Genomic DNA, 21930 nt, shown 5'->3' on the forward strand with positions numbered 1-21930 from the left:
GCCCTATAACGGGCACTCGTGTTCTGCAGGAAAGGTCTGGGTCCCCAAGCAGAAGCCGATGGATCCTGTGCTGGAAAGTGTGACCCTGGAGCCAGAGCTGGAGGAGGCGTTGGCGAACGCCTCAGATGCGGAACTCTGTGACATCGCAGGTAAGAGGCTTTCCAGAAGCTTCCCCACGTCTTCCAGAAGGGTTTGACCTGCCTTTGCAGGGAGTCTTAGGTGGTTTATTGCAACATGAACACACTCTCTGTTTCTAAAAAGGACTAGAGGAGACCACGAGTATTAAGAAAGCCAGTATCAAAAACCAAAGTGAGGAAATAGAAATAAAACCACCCAAACCTATCACTCCACAGAGCCATCTGTTGCCATGAGAGCCCATCCCAGACAAATGTGGAAGCATCCCAGGGAGGGCCGGCATAGGTCATCTACCAGCCGCTGCATCAAATCCTGCCCAAGCCACCTGGGAAGCGAGAACAGAGGGGGACAGGCAGAGGGTGTGGACAGCTCAGGTTTGGGGGGCTCATGAAGGGCTGGAGCAAAGTCATCTCACTGTACAACCTTGCAAGGCTCAGAGATCCAGGCTTTGAGGAGCTCGCCCCCCATTGCATATTTGTACAACACTGTCCATCTCAAAATGTGTTTCCTTACAACCTTCACAGACAGCCCTTAGGCTCCAGAAGGTGGCCTGATATTCAGAGCCCTTCGCCACCCTTGTCTCCTTATTACAGTCTAGTCCCTGCCCTGTGTGCCCTGAGTTCCGGCCCCACCGAGGGTTGGGCTCGGGCCGCAGCAAACACCCCACGTACCCACCGCGGTGGTGCTTCCTGGCCTGGAGGGTTGGGGGTGCTCTTTTCATTCTGCAGACTTGGGAGCTACTAACCACCCAGCTCAGATAATGACGGGAGTGTGGATGGGGTGAGAAGAGACTCAGGGCAAGTGGGAACGGGAGAGAAAAGAATCAGCTGTGACACTGAGGTTGGGGGAGGAGTCAGGAGGGTTCCAGATTTCTGGCTCTGGGCACTAAGTGGATGGTGGTGCCGTTAATGGAGGTGGATATATTAGTCTGCTCAGGCTGCCATACAAAATACCACAGGTTGGACCGCTTAAACAACAGAAACTTATTTTCTCACAGTTCTGAAGACTAGAAGTCCAAGATGGTGGCAAGTTTGTTTTTTTCTGAGCCCTCTCCCTGACTTGCAGATGACCTCAGCTCACTGTGTCCCTCTGTGCATGTGTCCCCTGGTGTGCCTTTGTGCATCCTAATATCTTCTTATAAAGATGCCCAGCAGATAGGATTAGGGCCCACCTTAACACCTTCTTAAAACTTACTCACCTCTTTAAAGACCTTATCTCCAAATACAGTTGCAAATTCGAAAGCACTGGAGTTAGGACTTCAACATGTAAATTTTGGAGGGACATAATTCAGCCCATAACAGTGCGAAACGAGGAGTTTTAGGGGAAGGACTGAGTTATTTGTGGGATCTTTGGAGTTTGAGTTGCCTGTGGGCCACCCAGAAGGGGACAGCTGGACTTGGAAGTCTTCAGGAATGCAGAAAGATCTGTGGCGTCATTAGCACTGTTAAGCTCCAGGCAAGGTGGGTGCCTGGGGCCCTGGAGGCAAGTGCCCCGGCCAGCCCTGAGATGAGGAGCCGAAATGGGACGAAGCTAATCACAGTGGGGGCCAGTGAGCCACACGTGGCCCGGGAACCAAAACCAAGTGAAGGCGAACCTAAGGCGAGAGCTAGGAAGACAGAATGGGGGCTCAGGGCTGGCTGAGAGACCCAGGGCTATGTGAGGCCAGAGGCCAAGTGAGGCCACAGGGCTAGGGGATCGGCCGCTGCAGCTGTCTTCTGCCTCCTCCCAGCCTCCGGCTTCTCGTGGGCGTCGTGCTGAGTTCTGGTGGCATTTGTGCTGGGGAGTGGGAAGTGGGTGGCTCTCACTAGTGGAACCATCAGGAGAGGGACAGTGAGAAGACTCGTATGACACGGGGTGGGCCTGGCGGCCAAAGCCAGGCTGCAAGGAACCAAGGAGTGCGTGATGGGGAGAGCCAACGTGTAGATTCTGAGTCCAAAGAACCGTTTTCCTCACGACGCCGAACATCCGGGAAAGGTCACGGGGCAGTGGTTTGCAGGGTGTCGGGGCTGAGAGAGAAAGGCTTTCGTTTTCGCCGCGGAGTACAGAAGCAGCAAATATTTCACCCAGATGAGAACGGAGCGCCTAACTGGGGGAACTTCGCTGGTTCGCTTTGCACTTCCACATTTGGTTTATTAAAAGCCGCAAAAATCATATTAGGGTCCTCACCATGCTCCTCTATTTCCAGCAAACCATCTCCGTGGCTGGGGGCCCCCTGACTTCCAGTCAAGCTGTGCAGCAGGGAGGTGGCTGGGTGACACCGTGGCCCAGCATGTCCACACTGACTCACTCTGGGGCTGTTTTTATCCCAGCCCTTCTCCTCTGCTGGCCCTCCGTGATGTCACTGCCCTCATCAGGCAGCTCGGAGGGACTATCGAATGGCTCCACAGTCAGAACCGCCAGTGCCTGTGTCAAAATAGAACTGCAGCATCGCGCTACGTGTTTGTGTTGGTTTCTTGAAACAATTTCCCTTTATTTTTGTTGGCGTGGCTAATCACTATTTTCTGTTCATGATACCATACCCTTCCGTTGTCCGGAGAGGAGAAGGGGAGCCATAAGTCAACACCAGCATCCACTGGCTAACCTTGGGCGCCGGCCACTGCGTATCAGGCCTTTGAAAGGTGGCGGGGGCTCTGGGGAAGGAGGGACGGCATACTTGTCGACCACCCCCTTATGGCCCAGGTGCTGTGGGGGTTGCTTCTAGTACCTTGCTGCATTTCTTGACCACAGAAATCCTAAGAAGTGTTACCGTTGTCCCTGTTTGATGGATGGAGGAAGGAGGCACGGTGACATTAAATGCCTTGCCCGTGGGACTTGAACCCAGGCAGCTTCCTCCGAGGGCACGCTCCTCCTCCTGGAGCACCAGCTCCCACGACCCAGATGAAGCCGCCCTCTGAGGGGCCACAGAGGGTGGGCAAGAGGAGGTTCACCACCAAACCCCATGGAGCCGGCTGGGGGGAGCGTGGGGCCATGTTAGGAAAGTCTCTGTATGTCACAGGAGGCCATTGACCCCTTAAGGTCAGTGGGGCTGAGGGGAGCGTTGGGAGAGGCCAGATGAAAGCAAAGGTTTAGGCAGAGGTGGTGGTGCTCGGAGGATGGGGGGATGGAGGGGGCAGGCCCCAGGGAAGGTCAAGGGCTAAGGTGGGTTATTTGGGGACTGTCTGAGGTGCAGCTGTTCCTAGCGCTGGACCTGAGGCCAAGAGGCCAAGTTGTCAGGAGGACGGCAGGCATTCTGGCCGGAGGTGCCAGAAGATAGCTGGGGGGTTGGGGGGGGGGGCGGGGGGGTGTGCAGGAAGAGCTGCTTTGCCAGGGGTCTATTCAAAAACGCCACAGGCAGTAGAGGCGGGACCTTGTGTGAGCGTCTGGTGTGGCTAGCTGGAGGTTCAGATCTCTCTCAAGGATGGGGTTGCTGGAGCCATGAGTGTGGAGGACTCAGTAGAGAAAGAAAAGTAAGGCGAAGAGGGTATAGGATCTGCGGGGCATTTCGAGGCTAAAGGACTTCGCTCCCAGGCAGAGCTTTCCATTAACTTAGTTTTTGTTCCCTCATTCACATACGCAGCAGCCATTTATCCAGCGTCTTCCCACTGTGTGTGCCCGGCTCTGGACGAGCCCTGGTAGAGAAGTGTCCAGAGACAGTGGGCTCTTGCCCTCACAGAGCTGACGTTCAGCAAATACTTAGGCCAATAAGAAGTGACAAATGAGAGTGAGTGTCGTACAGAGAAAGGACAGGGTGCAAGAAGGGGGCTTGGTTAGGTGCTGGGGCAGGGGGGCATGAGGATAGAGGCTGAAGCTGAGCCACGAGGAGGAAGAACAGGGGTGAACTGTGGGGAGTGGGGGAGACATGTCCCAGGCTGGGACACAGCAGGAGAGAGGCCCTGAGCCCCTCTGAGTGGCTTGCTTGGTACACATCCTGCAGGCTTGACATTCGGCAGCGATGGGAAGATGTAGAGGGACACCCAGCAGATGAGTCGCACCGACTCCGGTGTGCCCGGGGAAGGCAAAGCTGTGGACTCTCATTTGTTCGTTGGCTTTCTTGTCTGTGTACCACTCGTGCACGCATTCATTTGCACATTGAGCCCACGTGCATTGTCAAGCTACTGTGTGCTAGGATGCATCAGATCTAGGCGCTGCCCTCGGGGGACCCAGGAGGTGAGGAGGAGGACAGACCAGAAGCATATACATTTCAACATGAGAAGTGTGACCACGGGGTAATGAGCAGAATGCACAGGGCCCTGATGGTGCTGAGTTCTTGGCTCGTGGCCTTGGGTTGTAACGCAGAGGCCACTGGGAGTCTGCTGCAAGCACTTGGCATTATCGGTGCCTCCTCTCCCCAGTCAGGGTTGTGATCCTGACTCACCTTTAGGGACCCTTCGGGTGGGGCAAGACCCAAAAGGGAATTGGTGGGAAGAGACTCTCCCTTCAGAAGGGCCCCGTCCCCAGGCCGCCCCCCCGGGCTGTTGGCACCCCCAGCTCTTGTGACTCTCAGAGACAGTCTTGGCCCACCCACCCCAGCTTCTGGGGTCCTCTCACATCCTTAGGCATTGGTTTTCCTCATATTCTGCCAGGGGCAGCATGTGGCTTCTCCTGGAGCGGTTTGACTGCACCCAAGTCCTGGGCCGAAGCTGGCTTCTCCCACCAGTTTCTGTGATGCAGGAAAACACCTTCCCGCTGTCTGCTCTCTGCCCAGGGCCAGCCAAGCAGCTGGCGGCCGGAGGGGCCCGGGACGTGTGCTGCAATTTCTCTGCATCCTAAGTGGAATTGCAAACTGAGTGAACCCTGCCAAGGCAGAAGAGGAAGGGGAACTCGATGTTCTTTTTCAGAGTTCAAAAATAGTCCTTTTTGAGTTTTGAGGAAGATCTGGTCTTAAAAAAAAAAAAAAAAAATCATGTTCCCCAGTGCTAAATTCAGCCTTGCCAATATCTACAAAGAATGAAGTGGCAGGCAATGCTGATGTACTGTTTTCCTCTATCATTCACTTCTGGTGACATGAGTGTGCAAAACCAAGCAAGGGGGGAGTCATGATTTGGTGCCTAGGGCAGGTCGGAGGATCGGAGCCACCAAGCAGTCTGCTCAGCAATGGAGATTTTGCTTGGTGCCTCCCGCCCCCACCCCAAGTCCTTCCCCTCTCCTCTATCCCTTCCTTCCTCCTTCCCTCCTTCCCTCCCTTCCTTCCTTCCTGCCTTCCTTCCTTCCTTCCTACCTTCCTTCCTTCCTTGAACCCTAACTTCCTCTGAACTACAAACAGTTTTATTTCTTCTGAGGACTGCTATTGACATGTATGTTGCCTCCTAGAATAGGTGTGTTATCTATCCTTAGAACTCTGACATGGGGCAGGGACATTTTAGAACTTTGGAACTACTAATGACCTAATTTGTGGAGGAGTGGATGGGACCACTCACTTAGAAGCCAGGAGGGTCCTCACTGAGCAAGCTTTGACAAACCATTTCCCTCTTGAGCCTGCTCTGGATGCTTATAAAAATCAAATGGGATAAAAAGATGAGATGTTATACGTAACTAATGAATCATTGAACAGTACATCAAAAACTAATGATGTACCATATGGTGGCTCACTGAACACAATTAAAAAAAAAAAGATAAGATGTTGTGTGACCATTAGGTGCTACATGAGGGTAAGAGATTGGCATTCAAACATGCTCCCCTTTGTAGGTGAAAAGACTGAGGCCCAAAAAAGTGGAAATGTCCTGGACAAGGTTGCCCAGCAAATTGGTACCAAAGCCCAGCCTGGAGCCCAGGTCTCTTTCCTCTGTCCTCGGGCACTTCCTTGTAATGTTCCTGCCCCCCTTTCTGGACCATTACAGGAAGCTGGCATCAAGCACAAAATGCATTTTCCATCTCCCACCTCTCTATACCTCTCAGCAAGACCAGCCAGCCATATGACGTTCCATCTTTCCTATGATTCTTAACAACCTTTCCAAACTGTTTTTCCAAACTGGGGTCCCAGCAGCAGCCCAGAACCACCACAAGCCACACACCCCCACGGACCCATGTGGGAGCAGGAAGAGTCAGCTTCAGAAGGTGGCTCCTGGTGAGCCGAACCCCACTGCTGCTGACTCAGGCCATGGCCCCCACTGCCTACGTAGAAGCAGCCTAAATTAAAACCTAGAGAGCTCTAAAAAATGCAGATGCCTCTCCCTGTCAGTTCTCCTCAGTGATGAGCAGGAGAGTCTAATTTTAGCAGAGAAGATTCTTAGAATGTGAGAAACAGAAGGGCTTTGAGATCGTCTCATCCTGTGGTTCTCAGCCCACTGAGCATCAAAATCATGCAAGGAGATTAAAAATATATCTGCAGAGATTCAGATCAGCTGGTCCAGAGGAGCACCAATATTGTCGTGAAGCTGCGGGTGATTTGTATGTGCAGCTGGGATAGAGAACCAAAGGTCTTGTCTTTCCCCTTCTCTCACAGAGGAGGCTGAAGCCCAGAGAGGGCTGGGGACCTGCCCCAGGTCACACAGAATCAGGGGTATAGTCAGGACTGGAACTTGGGTCTCCTGACTCCTCACCAAGGGCTCTCATGTAGTCTCTCTCACTAGAAATCATGTCTAATGAAATGGCCAGGGGAATTAACATAAAATCCATCAGCACATATTTACCAAATACTGTATTCTGGAGGAGGAGGAAGAGAGGTAATATTCTTCCCCCACCTCTGGAAGCCCAAAGTCTGGTAGAGGAAGCACGCATGCACCCAGCTACCTCTAACACTATGTAGACTGTTCTGGGATAAGCACAGCAGGTGGTGGGAGAAGTAGGGAGGGCGAGGGAGGATCCCAGGAGCCTCCCTGAGAGAAGAAGTGTTAGTCCAAGTCTTAAAGGATAGGAAGGTAGGGTTGTTGGGTCAAATACAGGATGCGCAGTTTGATTTGAATTTCAGATAAACAATGACTAAGTTTTTAATATAAGTAGATCCCAAATACAGAATGGGACACACTTATACTAAAATATTATTCGTTGCTTCCCTCTCTCGCTGTGTCTCTCTCTGTCAAATAAATAAAATCTTAAAAAAATAAAATATTATTCGTGCCTATCTGAAATTCCAATTTAACTGAGTGTCCCGTATTTTCATTTGCTAAATCTAGCAACCCTACGGGCAGCACAAGGCAGATGGAGAGAGAGTCACCGGTAGAGGGCACAGTGTTGACAGAAGCGGGAGAACGCACCGAGCCGTGGCCATTTTGTCACTGGAGCAGAAAGGGTGCGGGTGAGGGACAAGCCACTGAAGCAGCTGGCCCAGGGAGGGCTGGTGGGGCCACAAGCTACCATCCTCCCACCCGGGTGGCTGCAAAGCCTCACGGTCCCCGTGTCCTTCCCTCCCTCTGTCTCCACACACAGCCAGAGTGACACTCCCGGAACTGAGTCAGGCCATCTCAGTCCCTGCTAAGGCATCCAGTGGCTTCCTGGCTGCACCTAGGGGAAGACCTACGAACTCCTTACCTCAACCTAGAAGACCCTGCAGGATCTGAACGTGCCTGTTTGAATTAAATCTACTCCAAAGGGTTGTTGGGAGGATTCAGGGGGATGGTGTCAGGCAGTTTTCAAGTTTGGCTGCCCCCTGTAACTACCTAGGGAGCTTGAAAAAGGCAGATGCCTGGCCCCACCCCTAGAGATTGTGGTTTAATTGGTCTGGGGTAGGCCTGGGCATCAGGAGTTTGAAAAGATGCCCCAGTGATTCCAGTGTGCAGCCAAACTGAGGATCACTGACATATAGTCTCTGGCCCTGAGCAAGCATGCAGTGAGTGGGGGGGTGTGGCGGTCCACCATGTGTCCAGCTCAGCTCTGTCCATCCTCTGTTTCCCATTCCTGCCCTAGCCTTCCACTCCTTGAGCTGAGGGCTTTCCCACCCACCATTCCCTCCGCCTGCCCAAAATGTTCTACCTCCCTTCTCTTGACTTGGCCAATACTGCTCCTCCCTCCCATCCCAACTCCCTCTGTTCTCTTCTCCCAGAACACACTGAACTTTTCTTTTACAACACGTATACTCTGTGCTTATGTTTTCAACTGTGTAGGTACCTGCCTAGCATCTCTCCCCCAGTAGACTTCGGTGTTCCCTGCTGCCTCCCACACACAGCCCCACTCCCTCCCAACCCCCACCCCCAGTCCCCCTCCTCCCTCCACCACCACCCCACCCAGAGCCAGGCATATGATGTGAGCACTCAGTAAACGTTGAACAAATGAATGGATGAGAGCCTGACTGAGCACAGGAGTGATGTGGTCAGATCTGCTTTTCCAGAAAGATCTTTCTGGCTGCTCTGTGCTGAATGCTGGCGGGGGGAGGGTAGGAAGAGACCGGGCCAGGACAGCAGTGATTACACGGCTGTGATAATACAACCACAAAATGGAAGGGCCTCAGCCAGGACAGAGGCGACGGAATGGGAGGTGGGACAGATGAGAGACAGTGTTTAGGAGGGAGGGGAACTTAGCCATGTGACTGAGGTTCCACCCTGAGGGGACAGGCAGGATACCAAGATGGAAGGTGATCCAAAGGAAGGGGCTGTTGCTGGGGAGGACGAGTTCTCTTTTGGCCAAGCTGGGCTGGAGGCACCTGTGGGACATTGGGAGACATCTAGGAATCTGAGGCCGGGGTTAAGAAAGTCTCAGCTGGTGACTGGGTGATACACACTGGGGAGGGTATGTGCTCTGGTAAGCGCTGTGAATTGTGCAAGACTGTTGAATCTCAGATCTGTACCTCTGAAACAAATAATGCAATATATGTTAAGGGGAAAAAAAAGGAAGATAGCAGGAGGGGAAGAATGAAGGGGGGAGAATCGGAGGGGGAGACGAACCATGAGAGACGATGGACTCTGAAAAACAAACAGGGTTCTAGAGGGGAGGGGGGTGGGAGGATGGGTTAGCCTGGTGGTGGGTACTGAGGAGGGCACGTTCCGCATGGAGCACTGGGTGTTATGCACAAACAATGAATCATCGAACACTACATCTAAAACTAATGATGTAATGTATGGGGATTAACATAACAATAAAAAAAATTTTTTAAAAAGTCTCAGCTGGGTGTAGAGATCTGAGAGTAACATAAATAGAGATGAGAGTAAAAATCAAATAAAACTTAAAATCATGCAGTGTTTCTTGCCATTTCCATGAGCAAAAATTCCTGGGGTGTGGAATGTCCATGCTCCGGAGGCTCTTCTGTCGCAGAGGCGAGTCACGGGCCCTTCCCCTGTCCCCGCAGCTATCCTGGGCATGCACACGCTCATGAGCAACCAGCAGTACTACCAGGCCTTGGGCAGCAGCTCCATCGTGAACAAGGAGGGACTCAACAGTGAGTACACGGTGCTGATCCCCAGCTTTGGTGCCCCCTCCCCTGCCCCCAGCGAGGACGCCTTGAAGTGAAAACATCTCCCACGCTTCTTGCTTCCTCTGCGTATTCATGCTTTCTGGCTCACTGCAGACATTTTAAATTTTTATGTAGCCAAATCTATCCACCTTTTCCTTTTCCTTTGCCGGGATTTGTGTCTTGTTTATGCAGGACTTCTCCATCCTAATGTGATACAAATATCCTCCTGTATTTTCTTCTAAAAGTTTTAGAGGTTTGCCTCTTGTATTCAACTTGTTACTCCACCTGCAGTCCGTGTTTGGGTGTGGTGTGAGATGAGATCAAACTGTCATTTTTTAATGGCTCTCCCACGGGGACAATACTGTTCTTTGCAAAGCCCATCCCTTCACCGCTGGCTGGGGACTCCATCATGATCATGAGTTTCTACACATCCACACGGGTCTGTCTCCTGGTGCCTCTTTTGTTCCGTGAGTGCCCTTGTCTTCTCCTGTGACCATATTGCATTGTTTTCATTGCTCCACTGCATTGTCCCAAGCTGGCATTTCGGCCCCCAAAAGCAGTGAGGGTGGCAGAAGAATAAGGTCCCCCTCTCTGGAAAGCTTACACGCTTCTCTCACGTTCAGGCTTCATTTTATCCTCACAAGAGTCCACTGAGGTAGAGTGACTGACCGACACTTTACAGATGAAGACACAGAAGGTCAGAGGGTTTCAGTCATTCACCCAGTCCTTGTAGGAGGGCAAAGGCCGAGTCCAAGCAGGGCACAGCCAGCGCTTCTCTCCCCCGCCCCGACCCCACCTCCCACCTGCCCGCCCCCCACCCATCGCCCCAGGAATGCGCAGTCTTCTCTTGTGCCTGAACCCAGCCACCGCTTCCTTCCAGAGAATCCCGGTGTGGAGGGAGAGGGTCCCCGTGTTTCTGTGAGCCACCTCTCTTTTGTCGGTCACTCTAGGCGTGATCAAACCGACACAGTACAAGCCTGTGCCCGATGAAGAGCCAAATTCAACAGACGTTGAGGAAACCCTGGAGCGGATAAAGAACAATGACCCCAAACTTGAGGAGGTTAACCTCAACAATATCCGGGTAAAGTCCTTTTTATTTAGCTTCACCTGGGGCGGGTGGGAGGAGCCATGTCTGTGTACCCCGATGCCTGTGGCCCAGGCTTGGCTGTGCGGAGAGAACAGGGTCCAGTTTGGGGTCTGGGTGCTTCTGGATCAGGAAGGGGGCAAAACCTCTAAAAGGCCTGGGCAGCGTCAACAAACATGTCCTATAGCCCTGGTTTCTTCAGGCCCAGGTTCACCATGGGCCAACAAAGCTTTGATTCTGGAAACCTGCCTTGTTATTGGAAACCCTGAGAGCTTCTCCGAGCTAAAAATCCTAAGTCAGACACACCTGACTGCCGGGGATCCCAAGGCTGGAAAAAGCCTGTGCCCAGCAGGCATGTGGGGTCCCACAGCCCTGGGGACGGGCCGAGCCCTGAGCCATCCATGCTCTATCAGACGTATGGTCAGCCTCATTCTGCAGCCCTGGCAGGGAACTGTGGGCCCATATGTGTCGGATGTTTCCTGTGTGACCACCAAGGGCAGAGGAGGGTCAGATGGACAAGCAGTCCTACCCTGGACAGGCTGCAGGGGGAATTCAGAAGCAGGACCAGCTGCCTGCCCACCTGCTCAGCCCAGAGGCCAGGAGGATTAGTTCTGGGAGGCTGTGGGGTAAGGTAAGAAGTGGTCCCCCCACTCCCCAGCTCCTCTTTTCTTTCTTCTCCACTTTCTTTTAAGTGGCTGCCAGCCCCATGGCATAATCTGATTGGAAACCTGCGCCTGCAGTGTTCTCCTCCACCTGGCCTCCCTCCTCCCTCCCCAGGCTTTGCTCCCACGGGGAGCTAATGTAACTCTCTGAAATGAGAGATCCGTGCAAACACAGCCAGGTTTCCTCTCGGGTGCCTCTATTGTCTGCTGTGTGGCCAGTGGGAGGCCCTGGCACAGCTCAGAACTCTGCACCCTGGCAGTGAACACTGGCTCGGAGTGGCGTAGGGGTGTGGAACTGGCCGTGGCTGTGCGCCTTCACCTTGGGGCCACAGGCTCATCCTTCTCTAGGCCTCAGTTTCCCTTATGCACGTGAGAAAGTTGGACCAGATCAGTGGTTTCCACCTAAAAAGATTAAGAAATCTCTGCCAATGCCCACCCCGCCCCCACCCCGAGATTCTGAATTTATTGGTCTGGTTCAGACCCACTCATCAGCATTTTATAAAAGTTCCCCGGGAGCCTCTGATGTGCAGTACACCTGAGAACCTTTGGGACAGATGTCTCCTAGAGATCATCTAGTGCAGCGCCCAGCCCCCCACCTTGGTTTTCCAGAAACAGGTCCGGAGAGAGGGGGCAACTTCGCCCAGAGTCACAGAGTCAGAAACATGGCCAGTTGTCCGGGCAGAGGCCAAGGCCCTGCCCACTCCCACACCCCAGTCCTGAGCTCTCGGCACAACACTCCTCTGCATCCTCTGCCTTGATTTTTCCTTCTCTGGTTTCCACCTGCACAGATAGTTGTGGGTCCTACCTGAAATTGTCAGGGAGGATTTTCCCAATCTGTTTACCAGGAAGTTCTCTCTAAATCTCAACCATGTGGGGCAAAGCCCTAAAACCCTTTGCCTATTCAGCTCTTTGGTCAGAGACCTACTAGCAATCAGGCTGCATGTGTGAGAGGGTTACTGCCCCATTTGTCTGCCCAGCCTGACCCTGGTCAGGGCTGCTCCTCATTGCCTGCCTTTCTCTCTGCAGAATATCCCCATACCCACTCTCAAGGCGTATGCAGAAGCCCTGAAAGATAACTCATATGTGAAGAAGTTCAGCATCGTGGGAACACGGAGCAATGACCCTGTGGCGCATGTATGTACCTTTCAGTTCTGCTGCATTGGGAGTGGGGGGCATAGAAGCAGAATGATTGATGCTTGTGGCCTCAGGACTGGCCGAACCCCACTGAGGAAGAATCTTGTATGGCATGGTGAAAGGCAATGGGCCAGGAGCCAGGAGATGATGTGAACACAAGGGCCATTACCCAGGCAACATCTGTACATTATCCTAGTTAATATCCACAGCCACCCCTGATCTCAGGGATGCAGGTCTCCCCACTTTGCAGATGAAGAACCTGGGGTGCAGGGAGTTCAGGCATTTTGCTTTGTCCAAAGTTGCACAGCAAGTGAGAAGTGGAGCTAAGATTTAAAGGCAAGTCTTGTTAATTCTAAAGCGGATCTGTCTCCACTCGGCACATCACATTTGGATAAGGACCTGCCCCTCCCTTGGCTTCAGTTTCTCTATATTTAAAATCATTGTCTTACTCAATGGGTCCTGATGATCAATTTTATTTGTTTTTTGCCCAAGTCTTAAAGATATTGCTGATCAAATTAAATTGTACTTATTATAAAGTAACCATCAATTCTTTTTTCTTTTTTTCTTAATATTCAAATATATTTATTGAGAATCTGTGTCCAGCACTGAATTAGGCTCTGAGAATACAACTGTGACCTACAGTCATAGTTCCCACTTTCATGAACACACGGTCCATTTGGCCATGCAGACAACTAAAGGCTGACAGTATAGTATGATTATTACAACACTAATAGGTTAAAAGTGCAAGAATTAGCTTACCAGGGATGGCAGTTAATCATTTAGCAGCAATCAGGTTGTTAATATCCACAAAATAACTTGCAGGAATTTTGACTGGGGTTGCATTGAACTTGTAGATCAAGTGGAAAAGAACTGATATCTTGACAATATTGAGTCTTCTTATCCATGAACATGGAATATCTATTTATTTAGTTTTTTATTTTTATACATCAGACTTTTGTAGCTCTCCTCATATAGGATCTTCTACCTATTTTGTTAGCTCCATACCTAAGTATTTCACTTTTGAGGGTACTAATGTAAATGGTATTGTGTTTTTAATTTCCTATTCCACTTGTTCCTTTGCTAGAATATAGGAAAGTGATTAGTTTTTTTTTTTTTTTTAAGATTTTATTTATTTGACAGAGAGAGACACAGCAAGAGAGGGAACACAAGCAGGGAGAGTGGGAGAGGGAGAGGGAGAGGGGAAAGCAGGCTTCCCCGCTGAGCAGGGAACCCGTTGCGGCGCTCGATCCCAGGACCCTGGTGTCATGACCTGAGCCGAAGGCAGACGCTTAACCATCTGAGCCACCCAGGCGCCCTGGAAAGTGATTAGTTTTTATATATCAACCTTGTATCCTGCAACTTTGCTATAATCATTTATTAGTTCCAGGAGGGTTGTTTTTTTTTTTTTTTTTTTTTGGTCAATTCTTTCAGATGTCCTACAGAGACAATCATATCAGCTGCAAACAAAGACAGTTTTATTTCTTCCTTCTCAATATATACACATTTGATTTCCTTTTCTTCAATGGAACTTCTATTCCGATGTTGAAAAGGAATGGTGAGTGGGTTCATCCTTGCCTTGTACCTAATCTTAGTAATAACATTTCCAGTTTCTTACCATTAAGCATGATGTTAACTGTAGGCTTTTTGTAGATATTCTTTACCAAGTTGAGAGAGTTCCCATCTATTTCTAATTTACCGAGAGTTTTTATTATGAACGGGTGTTGGATTTTGTCAAATGCTTTTTCTGCATCTATTGATACGATCATGTGACTTTTCTTTTTTAGCCTGTTGATGTGATGGGTTACATTAATTGATTTTCAAATGTTGAACCAGCCTTGCATACCTGGGATAAATCCCATTCGTCATGGTGTATAACCTTTTTATACATTGTTGGATTCAATTTGCTATATTTTTGAGGATTTTTGCATCTATGTTCATGAGAGATACTGGTCTGTAGTTTTCCTGTAACGTCTTTGTTTTGGTATTAGGATAATGCTGGCCTCGTAGAATGAGTTAGGAAGTATTCCCTCTGCTTCCAGTCTCTGAAAGAGATTGTGGAGAATTGGTATCATTTCTTCCTTAAATATTTGGTAGAATTTACCATGTGGGCCTGGTGATTTCTGTTTTGGAAGGTTATAAATTATTGATTCTATTTCTTTAGTAGGTAAAGGCCTATTCAAATTGTCTATTTCTGCTTATGTGAGCTTTGGCAAATTGTCTTTCAAGGAATTAGTCCATTTCATCCAGATTATCACCTCTGTGGATTTAAGAGTTGTTCATAGTATCCCTTCATTATCCTTTCAATTTCCATGGGATCTGTAGTAATGGGCCTCTTTCATTTCTGATATTAGTAATTTGTGTTCTCTCTCTCTCTCTTTTCTTAGCCTGGCTTGAGGCTTATCAATTTTATTGATCTTTTCAAAGAATCAACTTTTCACTTCACTGATTTTCTCTACTGATTTTCCATTTTCAGCTTCATTGATTTCTGCTCTAATTCTTATTTATTTTCTTCTGCTTACTTTGGATTTAATTTGCTCTTCTAAAAGTTTTCTAAAATGGAAACTTAGATTATTGAATTTAGATTTTTCTTCTTTTTTAATATATGCATTCAATACTAGACATTTCCCTCTAGACACTACTTTCACTGCATCCCACAAATTTTAATAAGGTATGTTTTCATTTTTATTTAGTTCAAAAACTTTAATTTCTCTTAAGGTTTCTTTTTTGCCCCATGTGTTATTTAGAAATGTGTTGTTTAATCACCATGCAATATTGGGGGATTTTCAAAGTTATCTTTCTGTTACTGATTTCTGGTTCAATTGAGCTGAGCTCCGAGAGCAGATGTTGTATGATTTCTGTTCCTTTAAATTTGTTAAAGTGTGTTTCATGGCCCAGAATGTGATCTATCTTGGTGAATGTTCCATGTGAACTTGAGAAGAATGTGTATTCTACTGTTGTAGGATGAAGTAGCCTCTAAATGTCCCACTTCTGTCCAGTTGACTGATGGTGTTATTGAGTTCAATTATGTCCTTACTGATTTTCAACCTTCTGGATCTTTCCATTTCTGACAGAGGGCTATTGAAATCTCCAACTCTAGCAGTAATTCATCTTTCTCCTTGTAGTTCTATCAGCTTTTGCTACTTACAGCTTGACACTCTGTAGTTAGGCACATATACATTAAGGATTGTTATGTCTTCTTGGAGAATTGACCCCTTTGTCATTCTGTAATGCCCTTCTTTATCCCTGATAACTTTCCTGGTTTTGAAGTCTATTTAGTAGCAATCAATGCTTTTAAAAAATTAATTTTTAATTGAAGTATAATTAATGTTATAATAGTTTCAGATGTTCAATATAATGATTCAACATTTCTATAAGTTTCCCAGTGCTCATCAAGATTAAGTGTACTCATAATCCCCCTTATCCATTTCAACCATCCTCCCACCCACCTCCCCTCTGGCAACCACCAGTTTGTTCTCTGTATTTAAGAGTCTATTTTTATGTGTATCTCTTTTTTTTTCTTTGTTCATTTGTTTCTTAAATTCTACATGGGAGTGAAAAGCTCTGTAAGTGCCCCCACTCCCTGCCCCAGCTCCTCTCCCTGCACCCCCATTCCTCTACCATGATCCAGAAAAGAGTTGACACCTGGCATGACAGGGTTTCTAGGACCTGCTCAGCCACCAGCTGTTTCGCTTGGATTGGCCTGGTGCACTTGCTTATCAGTTATTAAATATTTTGATCATCAGGCCTGGACAGGCCTTCTGTGGGGAGCAAAAGAGATGCTGTGGAAAGAACATAGCCTGGGGCCCTCTCCTCAGGAGTGTCCAACCTCCTCAGGGTCCTAGAGAAAGCCGGCATTGCATCCTGGGGGCACATGGAAACAGGGGGAGGAGGGAAGGACGATTTCAACAAGGAAGGTTTTCTGGGAGCTGAGCCTGTATAGGGTTTCGGCAAGCAGGGATGGTAGGAAGGGCGTTCCTGGCTCAGAGAGTCATTTCAGACAACCAGGGCCCACTGTGGTACATCTTGGGCTATCAGCTGCTGGTGTCCCCTTTCCTCCATGACACATCGTTTCCACCAACTGCTAATTACCTCATTTCCTTCAGAGGCTCTGATTGTCATCTACACCCCCTTGGCTGAATTCCTCTGAAACGTGCTGGGGGCCACCTGAGCTCCTCTCCTCCCATTTGCCCTGGTCACTTGCCCAGTGGGGTGGTTTCCCAGGCATCCTTCTCTGCTCTCTGCTGCTCAGATGAAGAGAACAATGACTCCATGGAATCCCAACAGGGAAATAGAAGTGACAAGTGGAGGGTATATAGGGAGGTAGGGACTCCGCTAGTCACTCAGTGAACCATGACCGAGAACCTACTGTGTGCTGAGCACGTGGGCACCATGGGATGAATAAGGTGCATTTTCATCCCACCAAGAGTAGAGAGTCTAATGGCAGAGACAACACCAGTATAAAAACAACTCTGAACAGAGGAATACAAGTTCCATGAAGGAGGTTATGGATAAATTCTACAAACTGCAAGCTGGCTGGGGCCATCAGTATGAAGGCTCCTGGAGAGGAATTGAGCATAGCCTTGAAGGACAGGCAGGGTTTGGACAAAGTAAAGTAGAAAGGAAAGGGCATCCCAGGCAGCAGGGACAGGATGAGCAAAGGCAAAGCAGTGGGAGAGCACCAGCCATGCATAAAGCTAAGATCAGCCCGACTGTAAGGGAGCAGTGAGCCTTGAGGCCGAGCAAGGGAGGAGAACCAGGTGATCGAGGCTGGATGCAGGCTAAGGGGTATGGAATTCTCCAGTTAGGGGTTTGGGAGCCATGGCGCATTGGAGGGGAGGAGAGACACGGGAGTTGTGCTTCGTGAAGGAGGTTGTAGAGATCGTCTTGCCTGGTCCCTGGCTCGAGCAGCAGGAGTGCGCAAGGAACTCTTGCTCCCAGCAAGGCCCTCTCAGTATTTTAGGCTCTACCCAAGAGGGGCTCCAGCCTTGCTCAGGGTGACTCACGGGTACCCTTGCTTTTATCCTGTGCTTCAAGGCCCTTGCGGAGATGCTCAAGGTAAATAAGGTGCTGAAGACGCTGAACGTGGAATCCAACTTCATTTCCGGAGCCGGGATCCTGCACCTGGTGGAAGCTCTTCCATACAACACTTCTCTAGTGGAACTGAAAATCGATAACCAGGTTAGATGCACAAGGGTCTCTTCGTGTCCTTCACTACAGGATGCTCACGGTTCTGCACTTGCCCATGTACTGATGGATGGATGGGTAGGTGCTGCTGGACAGAGCAGATCCAGGGCCCAGCCTTAAGGCACCCCAAAGGTCGTTGGTCCACACCCTCCACCATGCTCATCTTCCTTCTTCATCATGTCCATCAAGTGCTCTGCCAGGTTCTGCTTGTATACCCCTAGTGATGGGAGCTCACTCCTTACCAAGATCACCCCTTCAGTTCTTAGTGAGAATATCCCTCCCCATATCCAGTAGAAATCAGCTTCCTGCAAGTCTTGTTTATTGGATTTAATTCTGTTCTCTGCTGCACATGGGACACATCTGGGGCACAGATCTTATAAACCACTGGAGTCTTCCCCACCAGGCTAAATATCCCTATTTTCTTCAAACACCCTCCCCCAGCCCCACTCAGTGGGCTTTTGAGTCAGTCTCCTTACCACTGAGTCTATTCTCTGGGCAAATACTAGTTTGACTTTCTCCTAATGGGGTTACCATTTCTCTGTAACTTCTGTGGTTCAGACAGTTATTATCAGGGCAACTCTTTCAGTTCTGACTTTCTAAGATGATGCTGGCTACCATATCTTATATGTTGTCTGTGTTAAGGGTCTATGGTGGGCTGGGCTGTGTGCGATGCACCTTACACACATCATCTCTGACCTTCCTAACCACCCTGCAGGATGTGGGTATTATCTGCTCAGTCTGCAGCTGAGAAGCAGCCTGGACAGGCTAGGACAAGCAACTTTCTCAGCACCACCCACTTAGCACTTGGGAGGCGGGATTCGAATTCAGGTGTCTGTGATTCCAAAGCCCACACTCTTTCCATGACGCTACATTGCTTTTCATGTTAAAATGCTTTCTTCTTTATGGGCTCTGGATAGGGAACTTTTGTTTTCCTACCTCAAAATGTTTGCCGGATGGTCATATAAATACGTGCATAGAAAAAAGATTGGAAGGAAATATAACAAAATTGTAGATAGCAGTTATTCCTGAATGAGACTATCTGTACTTTTCATCCTTACTGTAAAATATCACACACACATATGGAAAAGTGCACAAAACTTATTGTGCAGCTTATGAATCATGGCAGGCACGTGGTCCTGTGCGAGTCCAGAACTAAAGCATCACTGGGCTCCAGAGGCTTTGACAGCCCTTCCCAGCCGTAACCCCTCGAAAACTCTCTCCTTGTGCACCTCCATGTCTTTGCTCTTGGTTCTCTCTCCTCCTGGAATGTCCTCTCCTGCCCCTACCCCTCCTCTGCCTGGAGAATCCCTCCTCTTCCTTCTGGATTCAGTTGAAGCCTCTCCTCCCAGCGAACGGTGTTCCAGAGCTAGCTTGCCAGAGCTGATTGCAAGCATCTCTCCTCACTCCACCTCAGGGATGGCGTGCTGCTACCTTGAAGTCGCTCCTGGTGGGAACATTTACACTATGGATATTGACAAACACTATAAATCCAACTTTTTTTTTTTTCTTGAGAGCCTGGATATCACTACTTTCTCCCATTAGCCTACCTTAGGGCCTCTAACCCTCTCTCCAGAGAGGGTTAAGTGATCCCTCCCTGTATTCTCCTGGCACTTTGGCTTCCCATGAGCTTCTCAGAAGCTTGTGCTGTATTTGAGCCATCTCTTTATTTCAGTGCTCAGCTCGGAACTTGGCCTCTCCATGGTGCTTGGTAGGCAGGGCTGCCCTGGGTGGTTGTGTATGTTGTTCACTGCACAGGGGGCAGGGGGCAAAATCCAACCCACACTCTACTCTTTAAGCCTTCGCGTGGGGCTTGTTCACCCAGAGAAGGTACTTTTCTCTGATTCATATAAAGAGTAGCAGCCCTGTCGGGTGAATTTGCTGCACGGGACTCCTGCATCTCTCGCATGCCAACAGCTGCTGCTGCATCACCCATTCCCACTCTTTCGGCCACTGCTGGTCCTGCTTTCTGGCAGGCAGGAGGGGCAGATCCACTGGAACGAAGGCATGCGGCAGGCTTAAGGGCAGCCTGGGACTAAGGCCTGGCATTGGCTACTCATGGGACTCCAAGCCTGGCTGGGCAGGGAGTCAGGGTCTACCCAGCGTCAGCTGAAACCTGACTCCTGGGGCAGAATGTTGGCCAAAAGGGACCCAGAGCGCTGGCCTCTGGTCCCTGTGATGACAGCTGACGGAGAGTGAGCTGCCTACCTTCCCTCTCGCTGCTGTCGGCCCCGGCTGAGTCCAGACTCAGAGCCAGTGCTGACCGGCACCCTCCCCCTCACTGAACACCCCGGTGAGAGTGTTCACTTCCCTGAGCCTCAGTTTCCTCACTTACAAAATGGGGATCATAAGAATTTCTACTTCTAAGGAAATGACAGATAGTAACTATGAGGTTGTGAACTTTTATAATTACTCCAAAGGTGACCTAGAGAGTTCACACAGTGTTCTAAGAGTTAATTTACTGAGGAGGTGCCATGTATCCATTATCTCATTTAATGCTCTCAAAGACTTTTTGTGAGTGGGTATTATAACCCACTCTGTGTTGTAGATGAGGACACTAAGGCCCAGGCAGGCTCTGTAACCTGCCCATGGTCACACAGTAAGTGACAGAGGTAAGATTCGAACCCAGGCTGATGTGATTCCACAGTCCATGAACTGTGCCCCTCTGGCCTTTTGACTCCTACTATGGTTTTGTGTGGGTCTTGCTTGGCTTTTTCGGCGGTCCCTTTCCCTTGGTGTGAGGCTAGAGCTCTGGTCACCACCTCCCCCCCCCCACCATCCTGGGAGCCTCTTTTTTGGTCCATCTGAGTGTTTGTTGAGTGCTGGCTGAACCCCAGGGCTGTGCTCGGCTCTGTATATGAATGAGGCTCTGGCTCTGCCCTCCGGTGATTTCACTCTGGATGGGAAGGCAGACAAGTACAGAAATGATCATTGAACCAGGTGCTTCAGCAAGCCACAGATGGGGGGCCTTTGAGGAAGCAATCTCAGTCAGGAGCAGGCATCATGGAGGGCTTCTTGGAGGAGGTGGAGTTTGAGCTAAACCTCTAGGATGGATAGTATCTCAGAGAGTGAAGTGGAGGCCGAGGCATCTCAGGTGCAGCAAACCACATGAAGAAGGAGAGGGGGAAGCCATAGAGCCCATCCCCTGGAAGAAGCCAGAAAGGGGGTTGGAAATCTAAAGGGCTCTGAATGGGTAGGTTGAATGAAAGTGGGCTGTGGGCTGTGTTCTGGGAAGATGGTTCCCAGCTGGATAGGAGAGGATTGAGGGCAGGCGTCAGGGCCTGGGAAGCCAGACAGATGAGGGCCACCTGTGGGGCAGTGCTTCCGCAGGCCTGGAGTCTAGGGAAGGTCACCAGGGCCTCTCACAGTGCGTCTCTCCTCGGGTGCCCCAGCTCTGGGCTCTGAGGGTTGTGCCACAGAGGAGATGATGAGTGGTGTTTGATTCCTCATTCCTGGTTAGTCACCGAGGTCCTTAGAGGCCACAGCTTTCCCCTCAGTCCTTGGGACTGTAACCTGCGTTAGTGAGCCTCTATCCTCCTTCTTCCTTATATGGCCAAACAAAGGAGAAAGGGACTTGGCGAGTTCTGCCCCGGTGACAAGAGCCTGGCTGCCTGGCTCAGGACCCTAATCCGGGAACTGGGATCCTGGGGCTGTTTGTTTACTCAGTCATCTCTCTTTATCTCCAAGCAATGTTGTACCACGTCGAGTGGCCCTGAGCCAGCAGTGAGGGTGGGAGGGGGCAGAGAGGCAGGGACCCAGAGCCGAAGGCATTGAGAAAATGTCTAGTCCCGCCCCTCCTTCTGCAGGTGGGGAAACTGAGGATCAAAGAAGGGACGGGATGTGCTGAGGTCACGGATCAAGTTAGTGCCAGAGCTGGGCCAGAACTGAGGCGTCCCACCTTCCAGACAGGCTGCATTTGTGGTTGGACAGGAGAGACCCTCAGCCCCCAGGAGCAGGCCCCACATACGGGCTGTGTGTATGTGGTACCTGCCAGCCCTCTCCATCCCAAGTTGGCCAAGTCCAAATGGCGATTCTCTGTCCCTCTTGATTCGCGCTCCTCACTCCCAACAAAGCCGCCTCCAGCAGGTCCTTCCCCAGGACCTCGGGGCACCAGGTACTCCCTGCCCCTCAGAGCAGACAAGGCCTGAAAACATGACCCCTGCCCAAATGAAGTTATGTGCCATGTCTGGGGGATGTTGGCTGGATTTCTCACATTTCATTCCAATATTGGACAGTGAGGATATGCTTCATATTTTGAAAAGAAGCTAAAGGAAGCGGATTGCGTTTTCTTGTTTACGCAGATTGGATTATTTTCCTAGTCCAAATAAGTTTAGAAAGAAAACAAAGCCACACTGGAATAGGATCCTGAAGGTTTTCACACAGGGTGACACCCCCTTAGTTTTAGATTACATACTCAAGGCAGCTGGCTAAGT

General features: G+C 49.9%; 1 protein-coding gene across 1 annotated transcript in view; it reads left to right on the forward strand.

Moving 5' to 3' along the window:
- TMOD1 (tropomodulin 1) overlaps positions 1–21930 on the forward strand; it is an 85099-nt gene that overhangs the window by 46885 nt on the left and 16284 nt on the right. The window contains exons 4-8 of the mRNA XM_021691172.2: positions 30–149; positions 9332–9421; positions 10387–10517; positions 12209–12316; positions 17351–17494. Coding sequence (XP_021546847.1) covers positions 30–149; positions 9332–9421; positions 10387–10517; positions 12209–12316; positions 17351–17494 — 593 coding nt within the window. The remainder of the gene's footprint in view (positions 1–29; positions 150–9331; positions 9422–10386; positions 10518–12208; positions 12317–17350; positions 17495–21930) is intronic.

This window comes from Neomonachus schauinslandi, chromosome 13 (genome assembly GCF_002201575.2).
Source record: "Neomonachus schauinslandi chromosome 13, ASM220157v2, whole genome shotgun sequence".
Lineage (NCBI taxonomy): Eukaryota > Metazoa > Chordata > Mammalia > Carnivora > Phocidae > Neomonachus > Neomonachus schauinslandi.